This window comes from Bombyx mandarina, chromosome 26, assembly GCF_030267445.1.
Source record: "Bombyx mandarina strain Sakado chromosome 26, ASM3026744v2".
In the NCBI taxonomy this organism is placed as follows: domain Eukaryota; kingdom Metazoa; phylum Arthropoda; class Insecta; order Lepidoptera; family Bombycidae; genus Bombyx; species Bombyx mandarina.
The window spans coordinates 6,131,513-6,158,809 of record NC_143232.1 but is presented as its reverse complement, the minus strand read 5'-3'; the positions used below and the strand labels follow the sequence as shown (position 1 = coordinate 6,158,809).

The window sequence follows — 27,297 nt, the reverse complement described above, 5'->3', positions numbered from 1 at the left end:
TTAAAAGCCACCTCAATTCTTAATCCTTTTTGCTATCAAATACATATTCGGTAGTATTTTGACTCATTGTCTCTATAATACCTTCATTCTGTTTTTATAACATTGTCTAATTCCTACCACAAATCTCAACATTGCTATTGTATAACTAATTTATGGCAACATTGTTCTCGGGAACTATGTGTGAAAGTGACGCCTTTTCGCAGAATTTAAGTATTATTTAAATACAAAACAAATTTCAGCGATAAGCCGAAATTGTGCTATTAAACACTTAAAAATCAAATATATTTACTTCAATCGGTGAGTTACATTGTATTTGAGATTGTTATCCGTTAAGAATTTTATCGCGCCATTGTGCCGCCCGCCATTATTTCAATTTAAACATTAAATTAGTGCGGCTGATATGTTTGAAAATTGTATATTAAGAAATTAATTTTAATTAATCATTTAACAAACTAACTTTTTTTTTTCATTTATTATCAGTTTAATAGGTGTATAGGTTATGTATCGTCACACCTTATCCTAGTCTTATAGTTATGGGTAGTAGTTCTTTGTCGCTTTTATTATTATTTGATCTGAAATAACACTATTTCTATTAAATACTCCATTATAGCACTACTTTATATGTTAAGAATAAACATAGAATACAACATATTTCTTGTTAACTAGGAAGTGATAAAGTTTGCAAATTTTTTACCTGTTTTCGTGACCTTAAAACAATAATTATTTGTGTTGAACGCTTAGAACTAGTCCGAGAACGTGTTTAATTAATTGAAACAGCTTACACATGCATATGATTTTTATAGGTGTCAGCAAACACAAAAAATCAAAAAAATTTAAAAGCATAAACAACTATGTACCATACCACTTAATGAATTTCCAAAACTTCGTTTTTACCAAAAATTGCTGAACATCTCAATTCACATAAAAAAGAAGTAAACTCAAAAAATTTCACATCCTTGTAATGTCTCTCGCACCTTGCTGATGTCTTTTGTTTGGTCCATGTATTTAAAAAATATTTTGGTTATCCATTATTCTAATTTACTCCAAATAAGTGTTGGTATATCTATATTTATCAAAATCATCAGTTAAGTGATCTTGGTGAAACTGTGTTTATAAGTTTATCTTATTAAGGGGTGTAACTAAAAAGGAAATATTATCATATACTTTAGCCTGCCTTCTGAATTTTTGTATCTAATTAAAAAGGACAGATTTTGATGGCTAGTTCCTCCAGCTTTAGTGCGGCCTGGTATTGGATGGAGTCTGATTGTTACTGTCCATGACGGCTTAACTTGGGAGTTCCTTAACAAAGGCAATCTGAGATAATTATTATGTTAGTGCACTAATAGTTAGTTCATTGATTGAAGTTGAAGTTTCCAAAATTACTGAAAAATGTTCAAAATAAAAAAGGTAAATTATCTCTGCAATACAACATTTGACCCAAACAAGACATAGATAACACACATTATCAGAGACACACCTATACTGACATGCGACCATATTGTATTCTTGACAGATAACCCACTTTATCTATTTGGTTTAATTATTTTATAATTGCATTTAATGACTTGTTTGTTATTTTATGATTATCATGAGATTTTTTATTCGCTATATGATATTTTTTCTAAAAATCAAATAAATGTGTGATGAGGGAATCACATTACTTCATCGGAAAATAACAAAAATATCCATGCAAACAGATGTTTATTATGCATTGTATTGTAAGAAAAATAAGGGGCAGAGATGTCCGACCCTTTCCCATACTTAAAAGAAGTACTTCTATGTAGGTATAAAATGATAAACAAAAAATAATCACTGGTGTTAGGGTGTATTTAAGTGTGCACGGATAGGTGACACTATCCTGCCTATTTCTGCTGCAAATCAGTCATTAATTTGAGTTTAAACTTCTCAACTTCTGAGATTTCAACCTCGTGTCTTAATGTGGGTACAGGTATTCCATGTGTAATGTCTATGCCAAGGTAACCATTTAACACTAGATGTGCCGTGATATTCTTAATAGTTTTGAAATTTTGGCTTTTCGGACGATTCCTACACTCTGAAGTAATTCATAAATAGTCATCATCAAACGCATATAGATTGCCGATGCTAACCCACATGAAACGATAATCGAAGTCTTATTTGCATTAGTTTGACGCCCTCCTTTCGAACCGGAACACGGGACTTACTACTGCCATACGAAGGGAAATGGAATACCATGCTAGGAACCTTCCAACGCTCACACCGAACACGTTTGCAATATAACAGCTATCATATAGTTGAGATCTAAATTGACATAATTAAATTAATTGAAACACTATAATCCTTAATATTCGTCGAGTTTGGAAGCGGGATTGGATTCCAAAACTGCCTTGATTATCGAAAATTTCTTCTTTCGAAAATAATGCGTTTTTCCCTATTATCAAGACCTTTCGAAAATACTATAAAAGCATTTTTTCCCTATTATCAAGCCCTTTAGATAATACTGTAAGAGCATTTTTTCCCCTATTATCAACATTATAATCCTTAATATTCGTTGAGCTTGGACACGGGACGGATTCCAAAACTGCTTTGATTATCGAAAATTTCTTCTTTCGAGAATAATGTTAGAGTATTTTTTCCCCTATTATCAAGACCTTTCAAAAATAGTGTAAGAGCATTTTTCCCCTATTATCAACACCTTGCGAAAATACTGTAAGAGCATTTTTTTTCCCCAAAAACCTTACGATCTTTTGTTGTATGTGTATCATGCGTGAAGAACTCGAGCGTGGTGCTTACTCGTCCGTACTGTAGTGTCCGGTTGCTGTGACGCGTTGTAATCCGAGACTTGGGGTCTTACCAGGGCCGCCATACAGTTCTCAACTTACTTGGCTTCTTAGAACAATTATTTTATGTTTTGTAATTTTTAAAGTGTTATAGTGTTTCAATTATTAATTTAGCGTACGGGAAGATGTAGCGTGGTTTAGGCCTCCTTTTTTTTTAATGCTGGGGAATTCATGTCCGTATACTCGGTCAAGGGGGGGTAACCGGGTTATGTCGAGCTCCGTCGCTTCCCGAGAGGAAGAGGGGGCCAAGGTTCTCCACATCCCCGAATTCTTCGCAGGATGGATTAGGCCTCCTACAAGATGGACCGATGACCTATTGAGGTTCGCGGGGATCCGCTGGATGCAAGCAGCGCAGGACCGATCTTTGCGGCGAGGCTTGGGGGAAGCCTATGTCTAGCTATCCAGCAGTGGAAGTCTGGGGGCTTTTTTGTTATTGCCCTTGTAGGCAGACGAGCATACGGCCCACCTGATGGTGAGTTGTTACCGTCGCCCATAGACTTCAGCAATGCCAGGGGCAGAGCCAAGTCGCTGCCTACCGGGCTGATAGAATAGTACAGAAAAAGAAATGTGTTTCAATTACCAACACGAGCTATATAAACAAAACCCTCGTCCACGCTATTGACAAAGTTAGCATATAGCCAACAAGCTGCCCATCATAAGCATTCGTGTGTGCTTAGCGTTGCATACAAGCTTTACATATGCACATTTAATGGTAAATTGTATTCGTTTAGTCGAATTTAACGAGACTAAACTGGATGGATCCGCTAAAATTCACCTAAGAAGTCCGCTTTTTAACCCAGGTTCTTCCGGTCAGCTCAATAGCACTAAATAAATGCATTCTCATCAAAATCTCAGTTGCCAAGTTAGACAAAGCAGTTAGATTTAGACGCATCTAGTTATGTAAGTCAAATCAATAGAAAGAGCGTCAAAAGGGCATCCTTTTGTTAAGACACCTACCTTGGCTAAAAACTCAAACTACATATTACGGTTCGGGCCTAAATGTATAAAAAAATATATATTTTTATGTTTTTCTAAAGTAATTTTGTTCTATAGGGGTGACAGAGGCAAGATATTTTAACGAGATCCGTTTAAGTAAATTAGCTTTGTAAGATGTATGTTGAATTATAATAGTTGGGCTATTTTACGAAGACTTTCAAGGTCGGACGACCGGGTTGAGTTAGAAACGTATTTAGCAAATTTTTTCTTCTTCAAATAACTAAATGAGAATTTTTCGCCAGTTCAAACAACAATAAAAATGTTTAAATAAATTAAAAATGGATTTTTAAATTCAGTTATAGGTATTCTTAATTCAAGTTACATTTCTCATTTTCGTACTACATTCGATGGGGCTTAGACGGTCGCTTTTAAATTAACTAACTAAATATGTAATTAAATTGACTAATTCTTTCAAAGTCTTATCGCCCGTTTTTCCTCTTAATCGACTATACTTGAGTTCATAATGTTTTATATTGACCCATTACACATCATAGTGTAACTCGCCCGACTCGAGCTTGGTTCCCGAACAGAGGCTCGAGAGAGTGAGCTTAGCTAAGCACAGAAGCTTGGTCACTAAAATATGATTGGAAAATCAAATCACCTAGACATTTTGTAGACGAACAAATAAATCAATTTAGGAAATGACAATCTGGATGATTGCCATGACGCGGTTCACTGAACTACGAGAATTGACTGATTCGAAAATGGCTGGTATCACTTTTTAGTGTTCTTTATTGCGTAATGAGCTGTTGGAACCGGTTCTCAGGTATTTTTAGTGTTGATTTGTATATGCACGTTTTAAAGTATTTTCCGTATATTTGTATCTGACCTGTGGTTGTTCTCGTGTCGAATGCCTATCTTGAGAGGGGAGGATTTTGACTTCAACTATGTTGGAACAACGGGTACCCCATTGCAACATATTCCAAAATGTGACAATGAAACATACATATAATTCTAGCTATCGAAACTTGCTGATAATATTTGAGATAATCTTACATGAATAAAACAAATGTAAGACTAGAACTTATCTTTAACGTATGTAGGAACGCAGCCCAATATTTAGCAGTCTTGATGCGGATTGGCATCATACTCCAAATCAGAAGCTCCCTACCTAAGCTGAGACCCTTAGAGGATATTTCAGCATAACCTTAGCTCACGGGGCTCAAATCTGACGACGTTGGTAACACGAACCCTAGCAAGAGCCGTGATACGCAGAATCTACCACCGGATCGGAAACGCGACCCACTGAGAAGATCCGGCGAGAAACTCAGTGGACTGTGTCTGAGGGTTAGTCAGAAGCAAATACTGGCCTAGGCTTGCTTAGACCCGGTGTGAACTGCTGGAAACGAAGGACAAGGACTATGCCTGATTTATCCACACGAACTAAACCCCACCAGCCATCTAGGTCTTATTTAAATTGGTAGTTCTGTTGTAGTAGATGCACAGGAAATAGACAAATCGCACCTCGAATTATAACAAGCCAATCGATTTACGCTCTGTTGGTTTCGACATAATTTTAGTTGCAACCGATACCTTCCCGTGTCCTATTAACTATACTAATTTTAGTATTATGTTAAATATTGTGTTATTAAATTTCATTAACGTAATATTATTGAAAACTTTCTGGCCGTTCAAATAAGTGTCACCGCCCACTTCATAATCGGCTATTACTCTAGAACACAGTCCGAATGTGACTATAAGCTTGAGACGTAAGATTAATATTTCAATAGCAACACAACAACTGTCCTATCTGTTAAAATGGAAATCGTAATTAATTGAAGGTAGAATGGTGCCTGCAACTTACCTACCACAAATACTTGAAAAGGACTTGGTCGGATTTCAATCCATAGACACAGCCCACTGAGATCTTCTCAGAGGGTCGCGATTCCGATCCGGTGGTAGACCCTGCAAAGCGCTGCTCTTGCTAGGGCTAGTGTTAGCAAATGCTCTAGATAGGGGGAAAAAACAGTCGGATTTGGACGAATGGTAGTGAAAAAGTAACCTGTATGTGGAGATCAAGACAGTACATGAGTCTTGTGATTAATATCTACTCATTTGTGCTCAATAGTGTAATAGTGTGTAAATAAGTTGTTATATTGTAATATTCTATAAAAGGATGAGGGAGCGCTGATGCATTGACGTCCGGTCTGTTGTGATGTTGAATCTGCAAACAAATGCTTTTTTTGTTATTATTATTTTATGATTGAAGTATTACTGGTGGCCCGGAGGCCTTTCCAGTTTCACCAGGTCAGGTGGGCGAGCAAGACTCAGCCAGGAGGGGTGGGATTTGCTAACAACTGCCCGAACGCCTCCGAAGAAGACCTAACAACCAAATGTTTTTCATATCTAAGATATATAAGCGGACTTCATTAAAAAAAAGTGTAGGCTGTTTTTGTGTATCTTTTTTTTTCGATACATAATGTACCTATTTCTCTAACAAAAGAGGTTTCGTGTAACAGAAATAACCTTCAAGCTTTGAGCAACAATGACGCTGAATGAAATAAATACATGAATAGATTATGTTTATCTATTTTATCTGTCGAATATTGATTATATTATCGACTAGTGTTTTTCTTTGGTGCTACTTGTTTGATATTTCACTGACGACAATTGAGCAGACTATATAGTGGCAAGTGATGAATGATATGATACTTTGCGCTACTATTGCTCAGTTTTAAGAAACTATGAGCTTATAGACAATACAAGGTGAATGTCCCTACTCAAGGAACCCTAGACTTGAAGTCTCAATATTGATAAACTGACTTTTACCCGTTACTTCGTCCGCGTGGAACAGTTACTTCGGCATAACCCGATTTTGAGACGTTCTTTATTGGTGCTCCGCTTGTATTGGTCTTAGCGTGATATTATATAGCCTATACCCTTCCTCGATAAATGAGCTATCTAACACTGAAATATTTTTTCAAATCAAACCAGTAGTTCCTGAGATTAGCGCGTTCAAACAAACGGAACTCTTCAGCTTTATAATATTCTCTAAGGATTCTCTCTAATGTACAGGCTTCAGTGAAACAAGAAGCAAAAAGACGGTCGTTTTTGGATTTAGGATATTATTTCTAGATTTAAGTGTGGGATGTGTGACCTTGTTACATTTAAAATCTGAGGCCTGTTTTTAGGTGTGTATGTGTTGTGAATGTTAAAAAAATTCATGATTCGACGCGTGAATGGATGCTGAAATAACAAAAGTTTTGGTTCGTTTGAGTTTTAATTGTTTTTTTATTTTTTTACTGCTATAAAGGTCATGCGATCCGGAGATATTGCAACGTGAATGTCGTTCGTTACCTTTGAGACATGAGGTCCGAGTCGCTATTGTTTTGTAACCACTGCCCTCATCTACGGAGCGTTCTCAGAATTCATTTCTGACACGCATCATTCGAAGCTGCATTTATTTCTGCCGGTGGGAAAGCTGTTGTGCATTAAAATTGAAAATTATTTTCGTTAGGTAGGTGGCGGCATCTCCATTGTAGTGTTTATGAGCCCCGATAACTGCTTACCTCAAGTGGGCTGTGAGTTCGTTCACCCCTCTAATTCAAGAAAATTAAATTTTAGGGGTGTTGTGAAAAAATCATCTGTATGTAGATGTCCAGTCTACATAAAGATCTACCTAAAACGTTGTGTTTTGCGATAGGCAACCGCTTGGTTGTATGAGCGATGGTGACTCAGCATCAGGTGGGCCGTAAGCTCGTCTGCCTACAAAAGCCATAAAAAATGTATATTCGTCTAATTTAACACTAAGAATGTTGTTTTCTAATAAAATATCGGAACGGTACAATAATATTGAATTAACTTCTTTTTTTATTGCCTTTGTTGGCAGACGAGAGCATACAGCCCACCTGATGGTGAGTGGTTACCGTCACCCACGGACTTCAGCAATGCCAGGGGCAGAGCCAAGTGGCTGCCCCTGCCATTCAATAAATAATTCATCTTTCAATTAATTTAGTGAACCTACGTAAAACAATTAACACAACCTTGGCAGGTTGTTTAATTTAGTAGGAACCTCGGAAATTATTACCAATTTATTTTATTATTATTTCACGAGTGGTATTTGAATAACGCGGGCGATTAAAAAAATTGTCTTTTCCTGCAACATGCCGCCCGTTGGGGGAACTAAACATTATCAAAGTGGCAAGAACAAGAAACCCAGCTTTGACTCGATCGAAAAAATAGCGCGTGATCATAGAACACGATCACTAAACTATTATCGAACGCGTTTGGATATGATTGACCTAAGAACGTCAGATTAAATTGATTTTTTTTTATGTATCCAAAACGATTCTATGATTTTATTATCTTGCCGCTAATATCCTGACCAGGATAAGCCGCCTAAACAAAAATATTATTTTAATTTTTGGGTCGATTTCTTACTAAAGGTTGTTTTTTTAAAGTTCCCGCGTTCATTTCTATTGCAGATGTATAGATTCTGTCATCAGATTTATTATCAAAACAGTGATATTATGTACGTATTTTGTTGCCCCCAGCCTGGTGAGATAAAGGTTATAAGAATGTTGATGTTCTGTTTGCTATATTCAAACGCATGCAGGCAATAATTATACTTACATCTAATCTCTTTATATTCAGTCAATGAGCACATTCTATCATAAAACAAAGAGAGAAAAACTGCTTGCATCTGTTCATTATAGCCACTAAGGAAGGGTCCCCTCGGCTTTGAGATGGCCTTTCGAGCGCTAGAATTTTTTAAATTTGGTGTAATTCATAGGATGAAGGCGAATGTTAATTACTTTTTTGGCTTCAATAAACCGTACACTCACTGTTTTTCTAATGATACCAGTCGGTAGACGAGCTTACGTACCGTGTGATGTGGCCACAGAGCCTCTAGGTATCACAATGTGAATTCCGCCATCCGTTTTCAGACGTTAGGTCGAAATGACAATTCTAGCGATTCACACGCACCATAACTCGCCATGTCGAGAGACAGAGCGTCTTCTTGAAGTCCTCATAAAAATACAAACTTGATTGAACCTTAATTCGTTTTAAAGTGCGACATCAGTACGGTAAGGCATTGTAAGGTTATGAAAAATCAAAATGAAAAAATAATTTATTCGTGAATTCTTTTTTTTATTGCTTATATGGGTGGACGGACGAGCTCAAAGCCCACTTGGTGTTAAGTGGTTACTGGAGCCCATAGACATCAACAACGTAAATGCGCCACCCACCTTGAGATAATATGAGTTCTAAGGTCTCAGTATAGTTGGTGCTGCCCCGCCCTTGAAACCGAAACTCATTACTGCTTCACGGCAGAAATAGGCAGGGTGGTGGTGCGGACTCATAAGATGTCGTACCACCAGTTATTACTTACACAAATTATATTTTTGCGGGTTTGATTTCGATTACAAAATGTTATTCCTTCACCGTGGAAGTCAATCGTGAACATTTGTTAAGTACGTATTTCATTAGAAAAATTGGTACGCGCCTGCGGTATTCGAACACCGTTGTTTCGCTAGTTATGAATGCAGAGGACACGTCTTATCCTTTAGGCCACGACGACTGGAAATTGATTTCAAGTTGCTTATTCGAATTTTATTCTTTTCTTTGTTACGGGCGGGTAGCCATACAACGCAAGATAATTGACAGATGCCTGAATCTCGCTTACGACATTTTCAAGATAAAGCGCATATATACAAGTTCCGAACAACAACATTCGGACCGTCGGTCTACCGAGCAATATCACCCGCTCGGTGGAAGATCTTCCTTTCGTCGTATATCCCCAAAGTTACATTTATTCGTTATAACACACGTGATGCTAAATATGTGTTCTCGAGTACTCGCCCTTCTCAATCTAATATATAAAATTCTCGTGTCACAATGTTCGTTCCCATACTCCTCCGAAACCGCTTGACCGATTCTCATGAAATTTTTTATGCATATTCAGTAAGCCTGAGAATCGGCTACTATCTATTTTTCAAACCCCTAAGTGATTAGGGTTGTCCACCCCTAACATATATTTTTTTATTTGGACATTTTTTTTTATAGTTAGGTATTATGTGGTTGAATGAGGTTTTGTTATTTTTATTATATATTCCCTCATCGTTCACAGCACTACATACCTCTTTCAGTCATTTACCACATCCTTACACACTTACAATAAGTTAGTTTTTTTTTCTACACTAGAAATTCCCTTTTTTTTTTTTTTTTAACGCTGGGGAATCCATTTACGGATACCCGGTCGAGACGGGTAATAGATCGGGTTATGTCGGACTCCGGCGCCTCCAGAGAAGAAGAGGGAGAAGAGGAAGACCAAAGTCCTCCTCTTCTTCCAATTCCTACCGGGAGACTACGCCTTGAGAAAGGCGCGCGAGGCGCTGCGCGGCGTCTACCACGCAGGACCCGCCCCGCAAAACCGACTACCGACTAAACCCCATCGAGCTCCACCACTCCGACTCCACGAAACCTACGGTACCGCACAATGCGCGCCGCAGGCTCGCCGTCGCCGGTACCCATCCTGACAATAGGACGGGATCCAATCTCCGGGAAGATCCCGCAGGACGTCGTCTCGGGAGACACCGTGAGAGGCGCATAGGAGCCACCTTGCGCCGCCTCACCACGGAACCGACAGCAGAGCATCGGGCGCCCCCGCACCCAGTATCCAACAGTCCCTACGGGAGATTAACGGGAGCATCGTGCCCGCGTCACCCACCCCGCCTTCTTCGCTGAGGAGCCGAAGAGGGATTCCACTCCCTTTCGCGCTCCTCAGCCTCGCGGAACGCCATGACCAGGTCACACTAGAAATTCCCTAGAAATCATACATATGGCAAAACAATGTTTGCCGGGTCAGCTAGTTTATTATATATTTTTGTATTGTAAATGGTAATGGCATCACGACGGCTCTGCTCACTCTCGTAAAATAATCTAATAAAAATCGCTCATGTACATTAACTTGGACCACAAATGATGTATTTCAATGTGTGCATGTTGAAGTACGTTCAACTCTATGTTCATTTTAAATCACTTGTTACGTCACGCTCCTATGGGTGTGTTTAAAATTTTAGGGAATGCTTTTAAATTCTGTTAGAATAATGATAGTGGTATTTGATGTCGTCAGGTTTGAGCCCCGTGAGCTCACCTACTAGTTAAGGTTCCGCTGAAATAGCTTCTCAAGGCTAGCTTAGGTAGGAAAAAAAAAGGTATTTGATTTAAGAATTTAGACTTAATTCGTTCATCCAAAGGTGCAATTTTATTAACCAAGAGACATTGTGATAGACTACTAAAATTTATTTATTTAATTCAATTATTTTAATAAATAAAAAAAATCCACTTTAATATTTTGTTAAAATTTCATTCATTTTACCTATTCGTATTTTTGAACCAAAGCACTAATGCGATCCCTAATTGCCCCCCTAAACACTAAGATGTTCTTAATTGAATTGGGGCTTAGAGCATATGACGTTACATCATTGATGTAGAGCCCTACGATGGGTGGCGTGATCACTTATCTTATGATGAAGGGAGCTTACAACGGACTTATACTGTCATTTGTTTCAGGTAAATCATGAGTCAAAAAGTAACAACACGTAAAGGGGCCATAGGTGAAGAAAAGGAAAAAGTAAATATTGAATACTAGCGACCCGCCCTCGCTTCGCTTCGGAAACATTAAAACACACATGAAACCAAAAAATAAAAATAAAAAAAGTAGCCTATGTTCATCAGGGACAATGTCGGCTTCTAATGGAAAAAGAATTTTTCAAATCGGTCCAGTAGTTTCGGAGCCTATTCGAAACAAACAAACAAACAAATCTTTCCTCTTTATAATATTAGTATAGATATAGATTTAGGTTGAAGGAGTTTTGTTCGGTTACCCTACTGTATTTTTGTCACGAAGGACAATGTGTCAGGTCGTAGGTAAGGACAGTCGTTATTGAAACCCCACAGACATAAGCCACTGAAATTCTCGCCGGATCTGCTCAGTGGGTCGTGATGCTCAGCCGACGGTAGATTCGGCGAAGCATTGCTTTTGCTACGGCTAGTGTTAGCAAGTCCAAGTTCCTATCCTTCAAAACCGCAACGCATAATTCATTCTTCACAGTGCAAATTGGCGGTCTCACAATAATTACCTACAATTTATTAATCTGTGTTTTATTATTTTATCTGCATCATTTTTTCGTATTCCTACTTCCTGTTCGTATTATTTATGTTTTTCTCTCTATCTATATCTATACTTTATACTAATATTATAAAGTGGAAAGATTTGTTTGTTTGTATTGAATAGGCTCCCAAACTACTGAACCGATTTGAAAAATTCTTTTACTGTTTGGAAGTTACACTATTCCCGAGTGACATAGGCTATAATCTTTTATGGAAAAAAAATTAGGGATCCTTACTAAAACTCCAGTAATGTAACCCAAGGTGTAAAAAATACCTAAAATACTATTTACATCGCGTGGCCTGCGAAAACTATTAATGATAAAATAAAGTAATCTACTACGACTTTGTAGAACATATTATTATTTACAAAAAGTGTCGCGACAGCATATGCCAAAGTATTATATTTATGCCGCAATAAGTGTTCATTTATTTAAAAACATAAAACAACATCAAATATCGTTGAAATTTTTGTTAAAGACCCGAGCGGAGCCGGAGTGGGCCGCTTGTTTCTTTATTCTTTATTGTACACACAGTTAATATTACAGTAATTGCGTAAGATATAAAAAATGGCGAGCTTAACTCAACAATTGAGTTGTAATAATAATATTCAGTAAAAGCGCCCGCTGATTTACCAATTAACTATACAATATTACTGCCAATTTTTTCTAAGTTAGTACACTTGTAAGGACATTTTAAAAAATAAATCCGTGAGCCCACCTACCAAGCCGTGTCTTTCTGGAATAGCCCTTAGAGGGCACTAGCAATTAGGTAGGGTTTGTCTTCTGTATTGCTCGGATGAGTGGACGTGCTTCACGATCTACCTGGTGTTAAATGGTTACCGGAGCCCATAGACATGTATAACGTAAATGTCACCACCCACCTTGAGACAAGAGTTCTAAGGTCTCAGTTTTACGGTTCAACGGCTGCCCGACCCTTCAAACCGGAACGCATTACTGCTTCACGGCAGAAATAGGCAGGGTGGTGGTATCTACAGGTGCGGACTCACAAGACGTCCTACCACCAGTAATTACGCAAAATTATAGTTTTGTTGGTTTGATTTTTATTACACGATGTTGTTCCTTCACCATGGAAGTCAGTCGTGAATAGTTGTTCAGTACGTATTTCGTTGTAAAAATTGGTACCAGCCTGCGGAATTTGAATACCGGCACAGTCGTATGGCTTGATACGAATGTACCGGGCGTCTTATCCTTTAGGCCACGACGACTTCGAAGATATCAAAACTTCCTGGCCTCACGTAGTTACATATCACACGGTCTTATGTGAATCCTCATCTTGATATATCATCATCATCATCAGCTCTTATCTGCCTACTGCTGGACATAGGCCTTCCCCAATGCCTTCCACATAATGCGGTCCACCGCCTTCCGCATCCAACGACTTCCCGCCGTGCGCACTAAGTCATCGATCTGCCTGGTTGGAGGACGCCCCACGCTTCTGGTGGGGGTCCCCTCTTGATATATGCATGTGTTTAAATATCATTTCTCGTGCATCTACTCCTTCCAGCTGACGTGATGATAATGTAAACGATAAAAGTCTTAAAATTATTCGTAGATGAATTGAACGGAGATTCCTAAAGTAATAAAAAGTAAAAAGAAAGTAAGTAGTTTTTATTTACTAAGCATAAAAAAATAATTACAGAGACAAACAGACAGCCCAGCGAAAGATGTAAAAAAGAAAACTACGAACGCGGAAAAACAGACGACATCCGAAAAACCGGAGAAATCTGACAAACAACAAGAAAAGGTACAAGAGAAGCCCGTAGAAAAAGACAAGAAAGACCAAAAAGATAAGAAGGAAACGGAGAAAAAAGACAGTCCTCAAGAGAAGAAAGAAGATAGTAAAACCGAAAAGAGTGGAAAGGTATTATAAATTTCATTTGGAGCCAAAATTCGTCACAAGTTCTGATAAAGTTTGCCATTAAGAAACTACTTTTTGTTATCTACTACTCTACTATACTACACTATACTACTGCTATCAAAAGACACTAGTTTTCGATGTATTCTTTCACTGCTTGGTATTTCTGATATGGTCTCAATTATAACGGTTGTACAGTTACATTGTTTGGATAAATAATTTTGATATGGAGGTATAAATTTATCAGGTACTTGTGAAATATTCTTAAGAGTTTTATGAGTTTTTGCGTAGATAGTTCTTGTTTGCGTTTCTCTCATGCTTCTACTAAAATATGTACCTGTTCCGATAAATTCTCTTGTAAATTATATAAAGTTATGGTATATTTAGACAAAACGCGGGTAGGACAAAAAATGCTCTTCTATTTTGGACGACAGATCGAGAATGCGTCGATCGAGGGAGTTCATTATGTCGAAATAACATCGTCCAAATTCGTTTGTACCCGAATCCATAACGACCCAACTAAAAACCCGTTTCAGCCCGACAAACCGGAAGTTAAACCGAAAGAGAACGGAAACGACGTACGTAACGGTACCGAGACGCCGTCGAATGGCGGACAAGACGCCAACGGCACGGTGAGTGACACGGACGACGAGGCCTTGGTCATTGACGATGACGAGCCACAAGACGAGCTGTTCCCGGAACTGGCTTACGATGACTCAGACATTGAAGGCTTCGAGCCCCCGACGCCTGAGAATCTGCCTAGTAGAAGCTTCACTAGGCGATCGCAGGTACCCGCCTTCGGTACCTGGATATTTTGTGTTCTGTGTTATTTAGCTGTGGCGCCTGACAGATGTGCGTGTTGGGAAAGTCTACCTGCCTTCGGTACCTGGATATTTTGTGTTATTTAGCTGTGTGGCGCCTGACAGGAATGTGCGTATTGGGAAGGGCCCTCGGTACCTGGATATTTTGTGTTATTTATCTGTATGACGCCTGACAGGGAAGGGCCCTCGGTACCTGGATATTTTGTGTTTTGTAGCTGTGTGGCACCTGACAAGGATGTGCGTATTGGGAAGGGCCCTCGGTACCTGGATATTTTGTGTTATTTATGTGTGACGCCTGACAGGGATGTGCGTGTTGAGAAGGGTCCTCGGTACCTGGATATTTTGTGTTATTTATCTGTGTGACGCCTGACAGGGAAGGGCCCTCGGTACCTGGATATTTTGTGTTCTGTAGCTGTGTGGCGCCTGACAGGGTTGTGCGTATTGGGAAGGGTCCTCGGTACCTGGATATTTTGTGTTATTTATCTGTGTGACGCCTGACAGGGAAGGGCCCTCGGTACCTGGATATTTTGTGTTCTGTAGCTGTGTGGCGCCTGACAGGGTTGTGCGTATTGGGAAGGGTCCTCGGTACCTGGATATTTTGTGTTATTTATCTGTGTGACGCCTGACAGGGAAGGGCCCTCGGTACCTGGATATTTTGTGTTCTGTAGCTGTGTGGCGCCTGACAGGGTTGTGCGTATTGGGAAGGATCCTCGGTACCTGGATATTTTGTGTTATTTAGCTGTGTGGCGCCTGTCAGGGATGTGCGTATTGGGAAGGGCCCTCGGTACCTGAATATTTTGTGTTATTTAGCTGTGTGGCGCCTGTCAGGGATGTGCGTATTGGGAAGGGCCCTCGGTACCTGGATATTTTGTGTTATTTATCTGTGTGACGCCTGACAGAGATGTGCGTATTGGGAAGGGTCCTCGGTACCTGGATATTTTGTGTTATTTAGCTGTGTGGCGCCTGTCAGGGATGTGCGTATTGGGAAGGGCCCTCGGTACCTGAATATTTTGTGTTATTTAGCTGTGTGGCGCCTGTCAGGGATGTGCGTATTGGGAAGGGCCCTCGGTACCTGGATATTTTGTGTTCTGTAGCTGTGTGGCGCCTGACAGGGTTGTGCGTATTGGGAAGGGTCCTCGGTACCTGGATATTTTGTGTTATTTATCTGTGTGATGCCTGACAGGGAAGGGCCCTCGGTACCTGGATATTTTGTGTTCTGTAGCTGTGTGGCGCCTGACAGGGTTGTGCGTATTGGGAAGGGTCCTCGGTACCTGGATATTTTGTGTTATTTATCTGTGTGACGCCTGACAGGGAAGGGCCCTCGGTACCTGGATATTTTGTGTTCTGTAGCTGTGTGGCGCCTGACAGGGTTGTGCGTATTGGGAAGGGTCCTCGGTACCTGGATATTTTGTGTTATTTATCTGTGTGACGCCTGACAGGGAAGGGCCCTCGGTACCTGGATATTTTGTGTTCTGTAGCTGTGTGGCGCCTGACAGGGTTGTGCGTATTGGGAAGGGTCCTCGGTACCTGGATATTTTGTGTTATTTATCTGTGTGACGCCTGACAGGGAAGGGCCCTCGGTACCTGGATATTTTGTGTTCTGTAGCTGTGTGGCGCCTGACAGGGTTGTGCGTATTGGGAAGGGTCCTCGGTACCTGGATATTTTGTGTTATTTAGCTGTGTGGCGCCTGTCAGGGATGTGCGTATTGGGAAGGGCCCTCGGTACCTGAATATTTTGTGTTATTTAGCTGTGTGGCGCCTGTCAGGGATGTGCGTATTGGGAAGGGCCCTCGGTACCTGGATATTTTGTGTTATTTATCTGTGTGACGCCTGACAGAGATGTGCGTATTGGGAAGGGTCCTCGGTACCTGGATATTTTGTGTTATTTAGCTGTGTGGCGCCTGTCAGGGATGTGCGTATTGGGAAGGGCCCTCGGTACCTGAATATTTTGTGTTATTTAGCTGTGTGGCGCCTGTCAGGGATGTGCGTATTGGGAAGGGCCCTCGGTACCTGGATATTTTGTGTTCTGTAGCTGTGTGGCGCCTGACAGGGTTGTGCGTATTGGGAAGGGTCCTCGGTACCTGGATATTTTGTGTTATTTATCTGTGTGATGCCTGACAGGGAAGGGCCCTCGGTACCTGGATATTTTGTGTTCTGTAGCTGTGTGGCGCCTGACAGGGTTGTGCGTATTGGGAAGGGTCCTCGGTACCTGGATATTTTGTGTTATTTATCTGTGTGACGCCTGACAGGGAAGGGCCCTCGGTACCTGGATATTTTGTGTTCTGTAGCTGTGTGGCGCCTGACAGGGTTGTGCGTATTGGGAAGGGTCCTCGGTACCTGGATATTTTGTGTTATTTATCTGTGTGACGCCTGACAGGGAAGGGCCCTCGGTACCTGGATATTTTGTGTTCTGTAGCTGTGTGGCGCCTGACAGGGTTGTGCGTATTGGGAAGGGTCCTCGGTACCTGGATATTTTGTGTTATTTAGCTGTGTGGCGCCTGTCAGGGATGTGCGTATTGGGAAGGGCCCTCGGTACCTGAATATTTTGTGTTATTTAGCTGTGTGGCGCCTGTCAGGGATGTGCGTATTGGGAAGGGCCCTCGGTACCTGGATATTTTGTGTTATTTATCTGTGTGACGCCTGACAGAGATGTGCGTATTGGGAAGGGTCCTCGGTACCTGGATATTTTGTGTTATTTAGCTGTGTGGCGCCTGTCAGGGATGTGCGTATTGGGAAGGGCCCTCGGTACCTGAATATTTTGTGTTATTTAGCTGTGTGGCGCCTGTCAGGGATGTGCGTATTGGGAAGGGCCCTCGGTACCTGGATATTTTGTGTTCTGTAGCTGTGTGGCGCCTGACAGGGTTGTGCGTATTGGGAAGGGTCCTCGGTACCTGGATATTTTGTGTTATTTATGTGTGACGCCTGACAGGGAAGGTCCCTCGGTACCTGGATATTTTGTGTTATTTATCTGTGACGCCTGACATGGATGTGCGTATTGGGAAGGGTCCTCGGTACCTGGATATTTTGTGTTTTGTAGCTGTGTGGCACCTGACAAGGATGTGCGTATTGGGAAGGGTCCTCGGTACCTGGATATTTTGTGTTATTTATCTGTGTGACGCCTGACAGGGATGTGCGTATTGGGAAGGGTCCTCGGTACCTGGATATTTTGTGTTATTTAGCTGTGTGGCGCCTGTCAGGGATGTGCGTATTGGGAAGGGCCCTCGGTACCTGGATATTTTGTGTTATTTATCTGTGTGACGCCTGACAGAGATGTGCGTATTGGGAAGGGTCCTCGGTACCTGGATATTTTGTGTTATTTAGCTGTGTGGCGCCTGTCAGGGATGTGCGTATTGGGAAGGGCCCTCGGTACCTGAATATTTTGTGTTATTTAGCTGTGTGGCGCCTGTCAGGGATGTGCGTATTGGGAAGGGCCCTCGGTACCTGGATATTTTGTGTTATTTATCTGTGTGACGCCTGACAGGGAAGGGCCCTCGGTACCTGGATATTTTGTGTTTTGTAGCTGTGTGGCACCTGACAGGGATGTGCGTATTGGGAAGGTCTGATGAATAAAATGGACGTTCGCTTTCTGCGGATTCTGTATGAAAGCTCTTATGAAGGCAGTGTTATAATAACTATACATTGACCTAATGATTGAATGTGTCGCGTTGGGATGTCTATGGGACCGGCAACCACTTCACGCTCGGTTGATTGGGAACGCAATCTACAGCATAATTTGTATTTATTTTAAACTTAATAGAACTCAGGGAGTTCAATATTATGTAAAAAAAATGCATGTTCATGGAAAACATATGTAAGTTTTAAATAATACATTTCATTTCATTCTAACAAACTACTACACACGGCAATAATAGCTACTTGTCGAAATTCGAAATAAAATTGACTTTATGTGCATACACTTTGGCACAAAACAATGTGTACGATAATTAAAGAAACAGTCGACCCGCCGCAACCCGCGTGCATATGGACGACTTAATACGCGTCTTCGTTATTCATGCGATAACTGAATTAAATGAATAGAAATTAAATGTTAATCGCAACTGATAAAAAAAAAACAAAATTAAAACACGTCCAAATCGGTTAAGACAACGTTCTCCGCTGTGTCTTAACCGCTTTGGCTTGCCGTAACAGAGGCAAATTACCATCTATAGTAACTTAAACGCGTACAGTGTGCTTAGTGTGAGTTTTTTAACGTTCTCGATAGCGGAAAAGTTAACTTAAATTTGTATGCAGTTGGAATAGCGCCCCTAACGGCAAACGTTTCAACATACAAATTCGAGTTAACTTTAACGCTATCGAGAACGTTAAAAAACTCCCACTAAGCCAGCGGTCGGGGAACCGGGGTGAATTACCCCAAATGGGGTAAAATGAAATTTTGAGGGGTAAAAGTTTCATAACTTTTGTGAGTTAAAAGTATATTTTGAAGTAAAGCTTCTTTAGAATCGTTAAATTTTTACTTATTGTTTTCTTTTCAAAATTATCTTGGGGTCTATAATATGAAAGATACTAAAAAGAAGCGATTTCGTTTTTTTTTTTTCGTTCTTCGCCATGGGGTAATATCAACTTACACAAAAATATTTTGGGGTAATAATTAAAAAAGTTCCCCGGCCGCTGCACTAAGCATACAGCTCTGCGATCGAACGAGACGCGGAACGGAAGGCGACAGGTAGACGTTAGTGCCGTGTGTAAATGTACCGTGTTGTGGTGAAGGTGAAAGCGAGCCGGAGCCCGGAGACGCCGCGGCCGGCCTCCGACAAGCAGACCGCGGCGGACGGCGCCGACCACGTGAGTGTCCTAAGCGCGGTACAGCTGGCGCTCGCACGCACCTCCCTCAGAGTTCAACGCCAGCTGTACCGTCTACACGTGAACGTGGTTGCGCGAGAAGGAACCAATCAAACATTAAACATATAAACCGTAGTCAATTTATGCAGTTTTCTTTACGAAATTAAAGTTTTTCGATAAACTCAACTGCAGACTGAGAAGGCATTATAACATAATTTTTTTAAATTAAATTGGTGATTGATAAACATTTGAAATGAAAAATACTACTCGTAATATTTGCATTAAGCCGTCCACAGTACTGTAAGATTGACGTAACTCATCTCACTTTTCAACCATTAAAATTTCAGTGAGGGTCGGTTCCTATAAGCACAGTCACATTCATTTCATACATTAAATACATTTAATTGTGTTGTTAACTTATTCACAAACTCATTTTAAAACGAGGTTAACGTATGCTTAAACTAAACAATGGAGTGTATCAATAAAATACATATTTTAATACAAAACTGGAAAGCAATTTAACTGCATGCTTTTGTTAGCTCAATCCGTGTCTATATAATATATTATGTATATCTGTGAAACGAAACCTCCCAACATAATCTTCACTGACTTCAAGTTGTTGTCAAGCTAACTTGAAAATTAATATATGTATCAGGGACCAATAACAATATAATAACTTCATTACTAATAGTACTCTGAGTAATAGCCCGGCACAGGATCACACTACATATAAATTGTTATTTTCCAATGTTCTTTTTGTGTTTGTTAAACTATATTATTTAATACTAATATTTAATATTAATTTCCAAATCAAAGATTACTTGTTTGCCAGCAAAGTTATTTGTTATTAATATGGACAACAATTTATTGTGCATAATACCTCTTCCTACTTAATTATTTGTAATCAATCAAAAATATTTTTTAATAAAATAAAAATAATAAAAGATAGTGATTTTTCAAATTGATATATTAATAATGTGAATTTGTCCAGTTATTTAACAAGCTCTAAATGTTTTTATTAAAACACGCTGTTACCTCGCTTAGTACTAATCTTATTTTATTACATTTGTTTTAACTAATTATCACTTGCTTGTATTATTGTGAATGTATTATATATAACTGTGCACTACAATAACTTGAAAAAAATTGCCCTAAAGCTGATGTAAATATTTTAACTAAGCAATTCCTATATAAATGAACGTTCAAAATAATTTCTATGAAAATTTTCAGCCAAAAGATTCTAAAGTGCTTAAACTGAAGGATGACACTCCGGCATCAGACAGAAAATTGCGTTCTGCCGATTCTCCTAAACCACAAGACAAGAAGCCACAGGAAGAGCCCCCCAAGGAATCCGAAGGAGAGGATCAAAAGGCGACTGAGGAACAAAAAGCAGAAAATCCTCAAAACCTTGAAGAGAAGACCCAAAAGGCTGAAGAGCAAAAGAAAATGGAAGAAATAAAAGAAGTCAATGACGAAAGCAGCGGAGATAGAGCGGACAAGTTAGAAGTCGAAGTCGTGGTGGAAATCGAAGCTGATGGTGAGTTAATACTGTGAATAACACATCGGACGTGAGTTGCTCCCGGTCAATCAAGTCGATAAACGCACAAGCTTGGTAGGAAGCAGTAACTGGAGCCCACGGACAGCGGCACTGCCAGAAGCACAACTTTACAGTGCAATTCGTTTAAAGAAAGACTTGTCATTGCATCTGGCCCATACTGACCCTACTGCACTAATAATGCAGTGCGGTCTCACCTGGCAGCAATGTTGGTGACCACACACCATCAGTTAGACCCCATGCAATCGTCACAATGACCTCATGCAATCGTCACAAGGCAATAAAAATAATAAAATTAAGCAGCGCCTATGTAAAAAGGTGATCAAAGTTGCAACCGCTCCTGATGTTTTTAAATAAACAGAACTGCAGGCTTGGTTTATTACGCAAAGTGTAATAAACAATGCGAATGTTTTTTTTTTTCTTGCTTAAATGGTTGGACGAGCTCACAGCCCACCTGGCGTTAAGTGGTTACTGGAGCCCATAGACATCTACAACGTAAATGCGCCGCCCACCTTGAGATATAAGTTCCAAAGTCTCAAGTATGCCCACCCTTCAAACCGAAACGTATTACTGCTTCACGGTAGAAATAGGCAGGGTGGTGGTACCTACCCGCGCGGACTCAAGTGGTCCTACTACCAGTAATCCGTAGTCGCACATAAAGTAAACCAATCACATACACGTGTGTGGAGATCGACACCCCTTCGCCCGCCCCGCCGGTGGCCGCAGAGAGGGACTCGGCTCCTTTGACTTTTATATTATTACTAGAGTAACACACACTATTATGACTACACTACTATTTGTACACTATTATGATTCTATTTTCAAAGACTTCTATAATCACAAATTTCGCCAAGACTACACTATAAAAAATATTAATAAAGACAAACAATATTTAATGTATTCTCAATTTGACCACAGACGTGAAGAACAAAAGCTTCACAATAAATAAATAGTTGCATGCGTGTGTGCGTCAAATACATGTAGTGTGTGTAATGTTTTCTTTATTGAATTAATGTATATTTTATATATTATTAAAAAAAAATATTAGCATTGTGCATTGGTTACTGGTGGTAGGACCTCTTGTGAGTCCGCACGGGTGGGTACCACCAGCTTTCAGACTTTAGAACTTATATCTCAAGGTGGGTGGCGCATTTACGTTGTGGATGTCTATGGGCTCCAGTAACCATTTAACACCAGGTGGGCTGTGAGTTTGTCCACGCATCTAAGCAATAAAAAAAATCTCTATGTTCTCTATAAGTGTGAGAAATTTCATATTCCTCCATCCGCGCAATTTTCGTAAAAAGGGGTACAAAGTTTTTGCATCACATATTAATATATAGATTATTTAGCAATATGTTGAATAAGCAAATGCATACAAAAGATAAGTGTAGTGTGACGAATTGAAACAGACGAGCCTCGGAAGGTGGACACGAACTACTCCAAGTCCAGGGTGAAGGTGTCTCCGTACCGGCGCAGCATGAGGCTCGCCGACCAGACCACCAGCTCCGTCCTCGCCAACTACACCGGTGAGTTCACTCTTCGAGAATTGATTTCGCTTAAAGATTCACTTTGATAAGATGATGAGAACTAAAAAATCCACTCTTAGCCAAAAACGTTGTGTTTGTCATTAAAAATATTCACTTTATTTTGCAATGTTTAAGTATCAAATTTCAGTGTGTTCAACAGTCATGCTGTAGTATCTGGTTAAGTAGAATCTCTACTTGATTTTTTTATTTAATTGAAATTTCTCGTAGAACACTTTGAGCATATCTAAATTGATTCAGATCACTTGCTGATTGAACACACTACCTGAATACTATATTATAATCACGTCTCAGCCGGATTATAAAAAATAATGGTTTGAGTTTTTTTTATTCTTTAGATGTGTATAAATTTGAACAAGTTAAGTTTGTTGGTTGGTTACATTGTCTAATTGAAATAATATTTCAAAAAAAAAAATGACTTTAGAAAAGCACTAAATATATTACCTGACAATAATTGATGGCTGCAAGTGTATTATGTATCGTTATTGTGTTCGCAGGCAACAACACGACCATGGAGATGGACATCACCGAGTCTTCGTTCGTGACGGCGGCGGAGGAGGAGCCGGCGCTGGACGACAGCTCGTACCTGCGCGGCCTGCGCTCCATCCGGGGCAGGACCTCCTACAAGCCGCTCAAGGAGATCACCCTCCGCCACGTCACCGCCGCCAGGACCAACCGCAGCGCCCTGCCCGCCGCCGCCGCCGCCGCCGCCGCCGGTACCGACGATATATCTATATGGTTCTAAGTGTGTACATATAGACACTCGATCACTTCGATAAAGCGGCACGACACGAGAACCCTCTCATCGTGGCCGCCGGTAACTACATTCCCGATCCTGCGGACAGAATGGAAAGCAGTCGACGTCGCCTCAAACATAAGGATCTTTCCGAACCATTAACGGTGCTTTTAGGTACCTCAAGCACCGGTTAATGTACTCGTCGAACCCGTCGCTTACGATGAAGGGTTCGGCGAGTAAATTAACCCACAGATACAGCACACATATATCTTATATTAGAATTAGAAAAACATATAACATTTAAATTTAAATTTATAAATAAAAATATTATAAAAAATAATATTATTTGAACCAATCAAAATATATATTTTTATAAAACATAAAAGAATCTGAGTTTTTCGCCGAATCTGCTCAGTGAGTGGGTCCCGTTTCCGATCCGGTGATAGATTCTGCGAAGCACGGCTCTTGCTAGGGCCAGTGTTTGAGCCCCATGAGCTCACCTACTAGTCACGGTTACACTGATATGGTCTTCTCACTCTAGACCATCAATTTAGGTAGGAAAAAAATAGACACTCGAAACGTGCGGTTAAAGTCTCAATAGTATTCTCTATGGCGGATCAGTTCTTGGAAACGTTTGAAACAAAAAAAATGTATCTGCATACTTAATTATTCCAGAGTCCCGCCCGACGGCGCCGGTGGTCGGCCGGAAGCGGAAGCCGGAGCCCGAGAGAGACTCTCCGCCGCACTCCGACAAGCGACTCCGCCTCCTGGACCGGATCGCGGCCCCCTTCCGCCGCGGACCTGTCGGCCTCGTCACCCTGCCGCGGAGGACGCCCGAGGTCTGTCTACAACAAGTACAGCAAACACACTGTTGCTTATGTTTGTGAAGTGGTTACTGGAGTCCATAGACATCGAAAACGTAAAGGCCACCACCCATTTTGAAACAAGAATTTTAAGTCTCAGTTTCACCATACGACCGTCGCCCCACCCTTCAAACTGGAACGCATGACTGCTTCACATAGATTTCGAAAAATTGTTCCTCGGCACAGTCGCATCGCTCGACACGAATGCACCGGACTTCTTAGTCTTTAGGTCATAACATGCAAACATGTAGCTACTAAAGTGGAACTAGCGGCATCTATCTATATATTAATACGTGAAGTAAAAACTTTGTATCCCTTTTTACAAAAATTGCGCAGACGGAGGACTATGAAATTTCCCACACTTTATCAAGAAGGAGTGCAGAATGTTAATATCTTTTAGAATTATGCATAAATAATACATTAAATCAATAAAAAAAATATTACACACTACATGTATTTGACACACGCACGCATGCATGTTGTCAATTTTTTCTTATTGCTTATAGTCTGTGGTCAACTTGAGAATAGATTAATATTGTTTGTCTTTATTAATATTTGTCTAAAGTGTAATCTTAGCAAAATCTGTGATAAATATAATAAATAGTCTTTGACAACAGAACCCTAATAATGATCAAACTTATAATTTCAATTAATTTTATAGTCGAATTTCGACTACCAAGCGACCGCTAGTTTCATGTTAATCAATGAGCGGTAGTATTCGTTGTAAGGACATGTAAATATAAATGAAATCATTTTGCGGGAGTAAAGTAAACAATGAAACAATGGAATTGTAGTTCGTTAAACATACAAGCAGCTTTATGCCGGTTCCCTCGCGCACTGAGTGGTGCCTACAGCGCCACCTAAGTACGCTAATTTGGGTCCAAGGGCTCGCAAGATTAAATAACTTAGAGCACATTGCAAAAACAGTTATCTGCAGCGGGCCGCACATCGCACAAGGCCCGAACGTATTTAACCAAAATAAATTACCATAACGAGACGACTAGAAGAGTGATAACTTTTAACTCAAATACATTACAGATTGTTGGGATCAATACGGATCTGCCGCTCACCGCGCCCGTCGCCTCCCCGGACACGTTTGACCCGGAGTCTCTGAAGGCGCCGCCCCCCGAGCCCGTCGCCACGCCCCTCCCGCGCGACGAGAGGGACGGCAAGAGGTGCGTCCTCATGTAACGCGAGCTGATGCCCCAGGTCTGCACGACAGGGAACACAAGAACTTTAAAAGCCACAAATTATCAGTTTCAAAGTAGTAAAATGATCATGAGAACTGTTTGCAAACGACAATAAGTAAGGCGGCGCCATATTTATCGTAACGGTTACTACGATATTACGTTTAGCACCGGAAGAAGATCAACAAATATTGTCTACTAAACAAAAAACTACGGGATGTCTCCTCGGATTTTAAGTTTACAAGTTCAATTTTGGCAACGTGGACCCGAAGATGGTTATAACGAATTTGTAGAACGTTATGGGGAACCACAGCTCGGCTGTGGTCTCGCTGCATCGGCACCCAATTGAACGTGGGAGCGACTGGTCGCTGCACGTGGCCGGCGCCACGCCCTGCCACGACACGCCACGCTGAGCCCCGTCACGACACGCCCGCCACGCCACGCCGAGCCCCGTCACGACACGCCCCGCCACGACACGCCATGCCGGTCCGGACCACCCACACGTAGCTGTGCCTCGTTTAGTTCAACTAAAACTACCGAGTTTGGTCGGTCCTGCAGCGCCGTCCAATAAAGCTTTTAATAATTCAACAGAAACAAGTACATTTCAAAAGGATTGATGAAATCGAACTGTCAAAACTTAAAAAAAATCCAACTCAACTGTAAATGTAAATAGAAGGTAAGCAAACGTGATGGAGAACAACACCTGAGGTCCGGCAGCTTGCACATATTTCATCCATTGGGCTACTTAACACTCTCACCGCCACCTATATGTAGAATTTGTCGGTGCGGCAGGCCGTGCGGTCCGCCGGCGGTCGCAACTATACCTAGCCGTGCAGGCCGTGGTGAAAAATCGATAACGAGCTTAGCAGGCCATACGGGCGGCTGGCGGACTCACTATTTATTTGTACTAGCAGGCCGTGCGGTCCGCTACCACCTCGTGATTTCATATTAATTTTATATGTGGATGGCCTGCTGTTACAGAAAAGTGAAGCTGCCAGATGAAAAATTTACTTTTTTACCTACAATTTAAAAAAAAAATTGTTGCGTATCTTTAAATTTATAGGATTACTAGAGGGTTAATTACAGCAAATAAAAATACATTATAAACGATAGGAACTTAGTTCTATTCATAAAAAATGACATTACTGCCTTATAATGGCGCTATGGAAGTTTGTAAAGCATTCGGAGACTACTGGAAAAGAAAAATTAGAAATTTGAAGGGCAAACTAAGTATTGACTTTCTTTTTTACTTCACATGCTTATAGACTTGTCAAGCCTTTTGCCGCTTCTGGACGGATGTTGGTATTGGCGTCTGTATGTATGGTGTCTTCCTTCTGAAGATTTATCATCAGAACACCTATTTATGATTCCGAATTCTACGTCTGTAGATGGTTGGTAGTCTGAGTCATCTACTGAATCCGACATAATGATAAAAACTTCGCACAAATGATGAAATGCACAAGAAAGTAATGGTAATCTAAAGAAAAACGCGCGAAAATGCGACCGTTGCAAGCCGTGCGGGCCGCCGGCGGGCTAATGATTGATTATTAGGTGTGGCGTGACAGACTCGAAGTTGTTTTAAGTAGTTACAGAAAATTTGTTATATTTTGGCGCGAAACATACGGTGCGCCGGCGACCCGTACGGCCTGCTAATCTCGTTTACTGCAACATATTGGTGGCGTGTCTAACTCGAAAATATATGACCCGCCGGCGGACCGTATGGCGGTGAGAGTGTTAAATAGTACTCTAAATACAATTAGCACTCGAGAATCGCCCTCACGCCCCACCCCGACAACCCCACCGCTGTGGTCTATGAATACGACCACCTCAATTGTGTTTTGCACAAGCAGAACAAGTTGTTTGCATTTCATTGATAAGCTCGCGATGTGTTTAAGAACGCGCACTTTCAAAGCTCGCCACCGCCTAGGCTAGCAAAACAAGCTTATATACCGAATGATAGATCGAAATCATGGAATTTCCTAATTT

At 40.8% G+C, this 27,297-nt stretch overlaps 1 protein-coding gene across 5 annotated transcripts; it reads left to right on the top strand.

Annotated features, from left to right (window-relative positions):
• The first annotated feature begins 152 nt into the window (after nucleotides 1-152).
• On the top strand, nucleotides 153-25,441 carry LOC114241508 (uncharacterized). Of its 5 annotated transcripts, none has more exons than XM_089738914.1 (10): nucleotides 159-297; nucleotides 11,331-11,391; nucleotides 13,590-13,811; nucleotides 14,342-14,437; nucleotides 19,355-19,429; nucleotides 20,657-20,963; nucleotides 22,391-22,507; nucleotides 23,023-23,241; nucleotides 23,937-24,100; nucleotides 25,163-25,441. In XM_089738914.1, the coding sequence occupies exons 2-10, from the start codon at nucleotides 11,338-11,340 to the stop codon at nucleotides 25,313-25,315; spliced, it is 1,407 nt and encodes a 468-aa protein (XP_089595040.1). In that variant the 5' UTR covers nucleotides 159-297; nucleotides 11,331-11,337; the 3' UTR covers nucleotides 25,316-25,441. The 5 variants fall into 5 exon arrangements, with proteins under 5 accessions (XP_089595041.1, XP_089595040.1, XP_089595037.1 ...); XM_089738911.1 differs by having other exon boundaries at nucleotides 14,342-14,593; XM_089738915.1 differs by lacking the exon at nucleotides 19,355-19,429 and having other exon boundaries at nucleotides 153-297.
• The last annotated feature ends 1,856 nt before the right edge of the window (nucleotides 25,442-27,297 follow it).

Excerpts from the sequence above, each read along its gene's own strand:
- LOC114241508 (XM_089738911.1), top strand. The coding sequence starts at position 11,338 with ATGAGTCAAAAAGTAACAACACGTAAAGGGGCCATAGGTGAAGAAAAG. Across the intron at positions 13,812-14,341 it reads AAACCGAAAAGAGTGGAAAG|CCCGACAAACCGGAAGTTAA; the intron begins GTATTATAAATT and ends AACCCGTTTCAG. Across the intron at positions 19,430-20,656 it reads CGGCGGACGGCGCCGACCAC|CCAAAAGATTCTAAAGTGCT; the intron begins GTGAGTGTCCTA and ends GAAAATTTTCAG.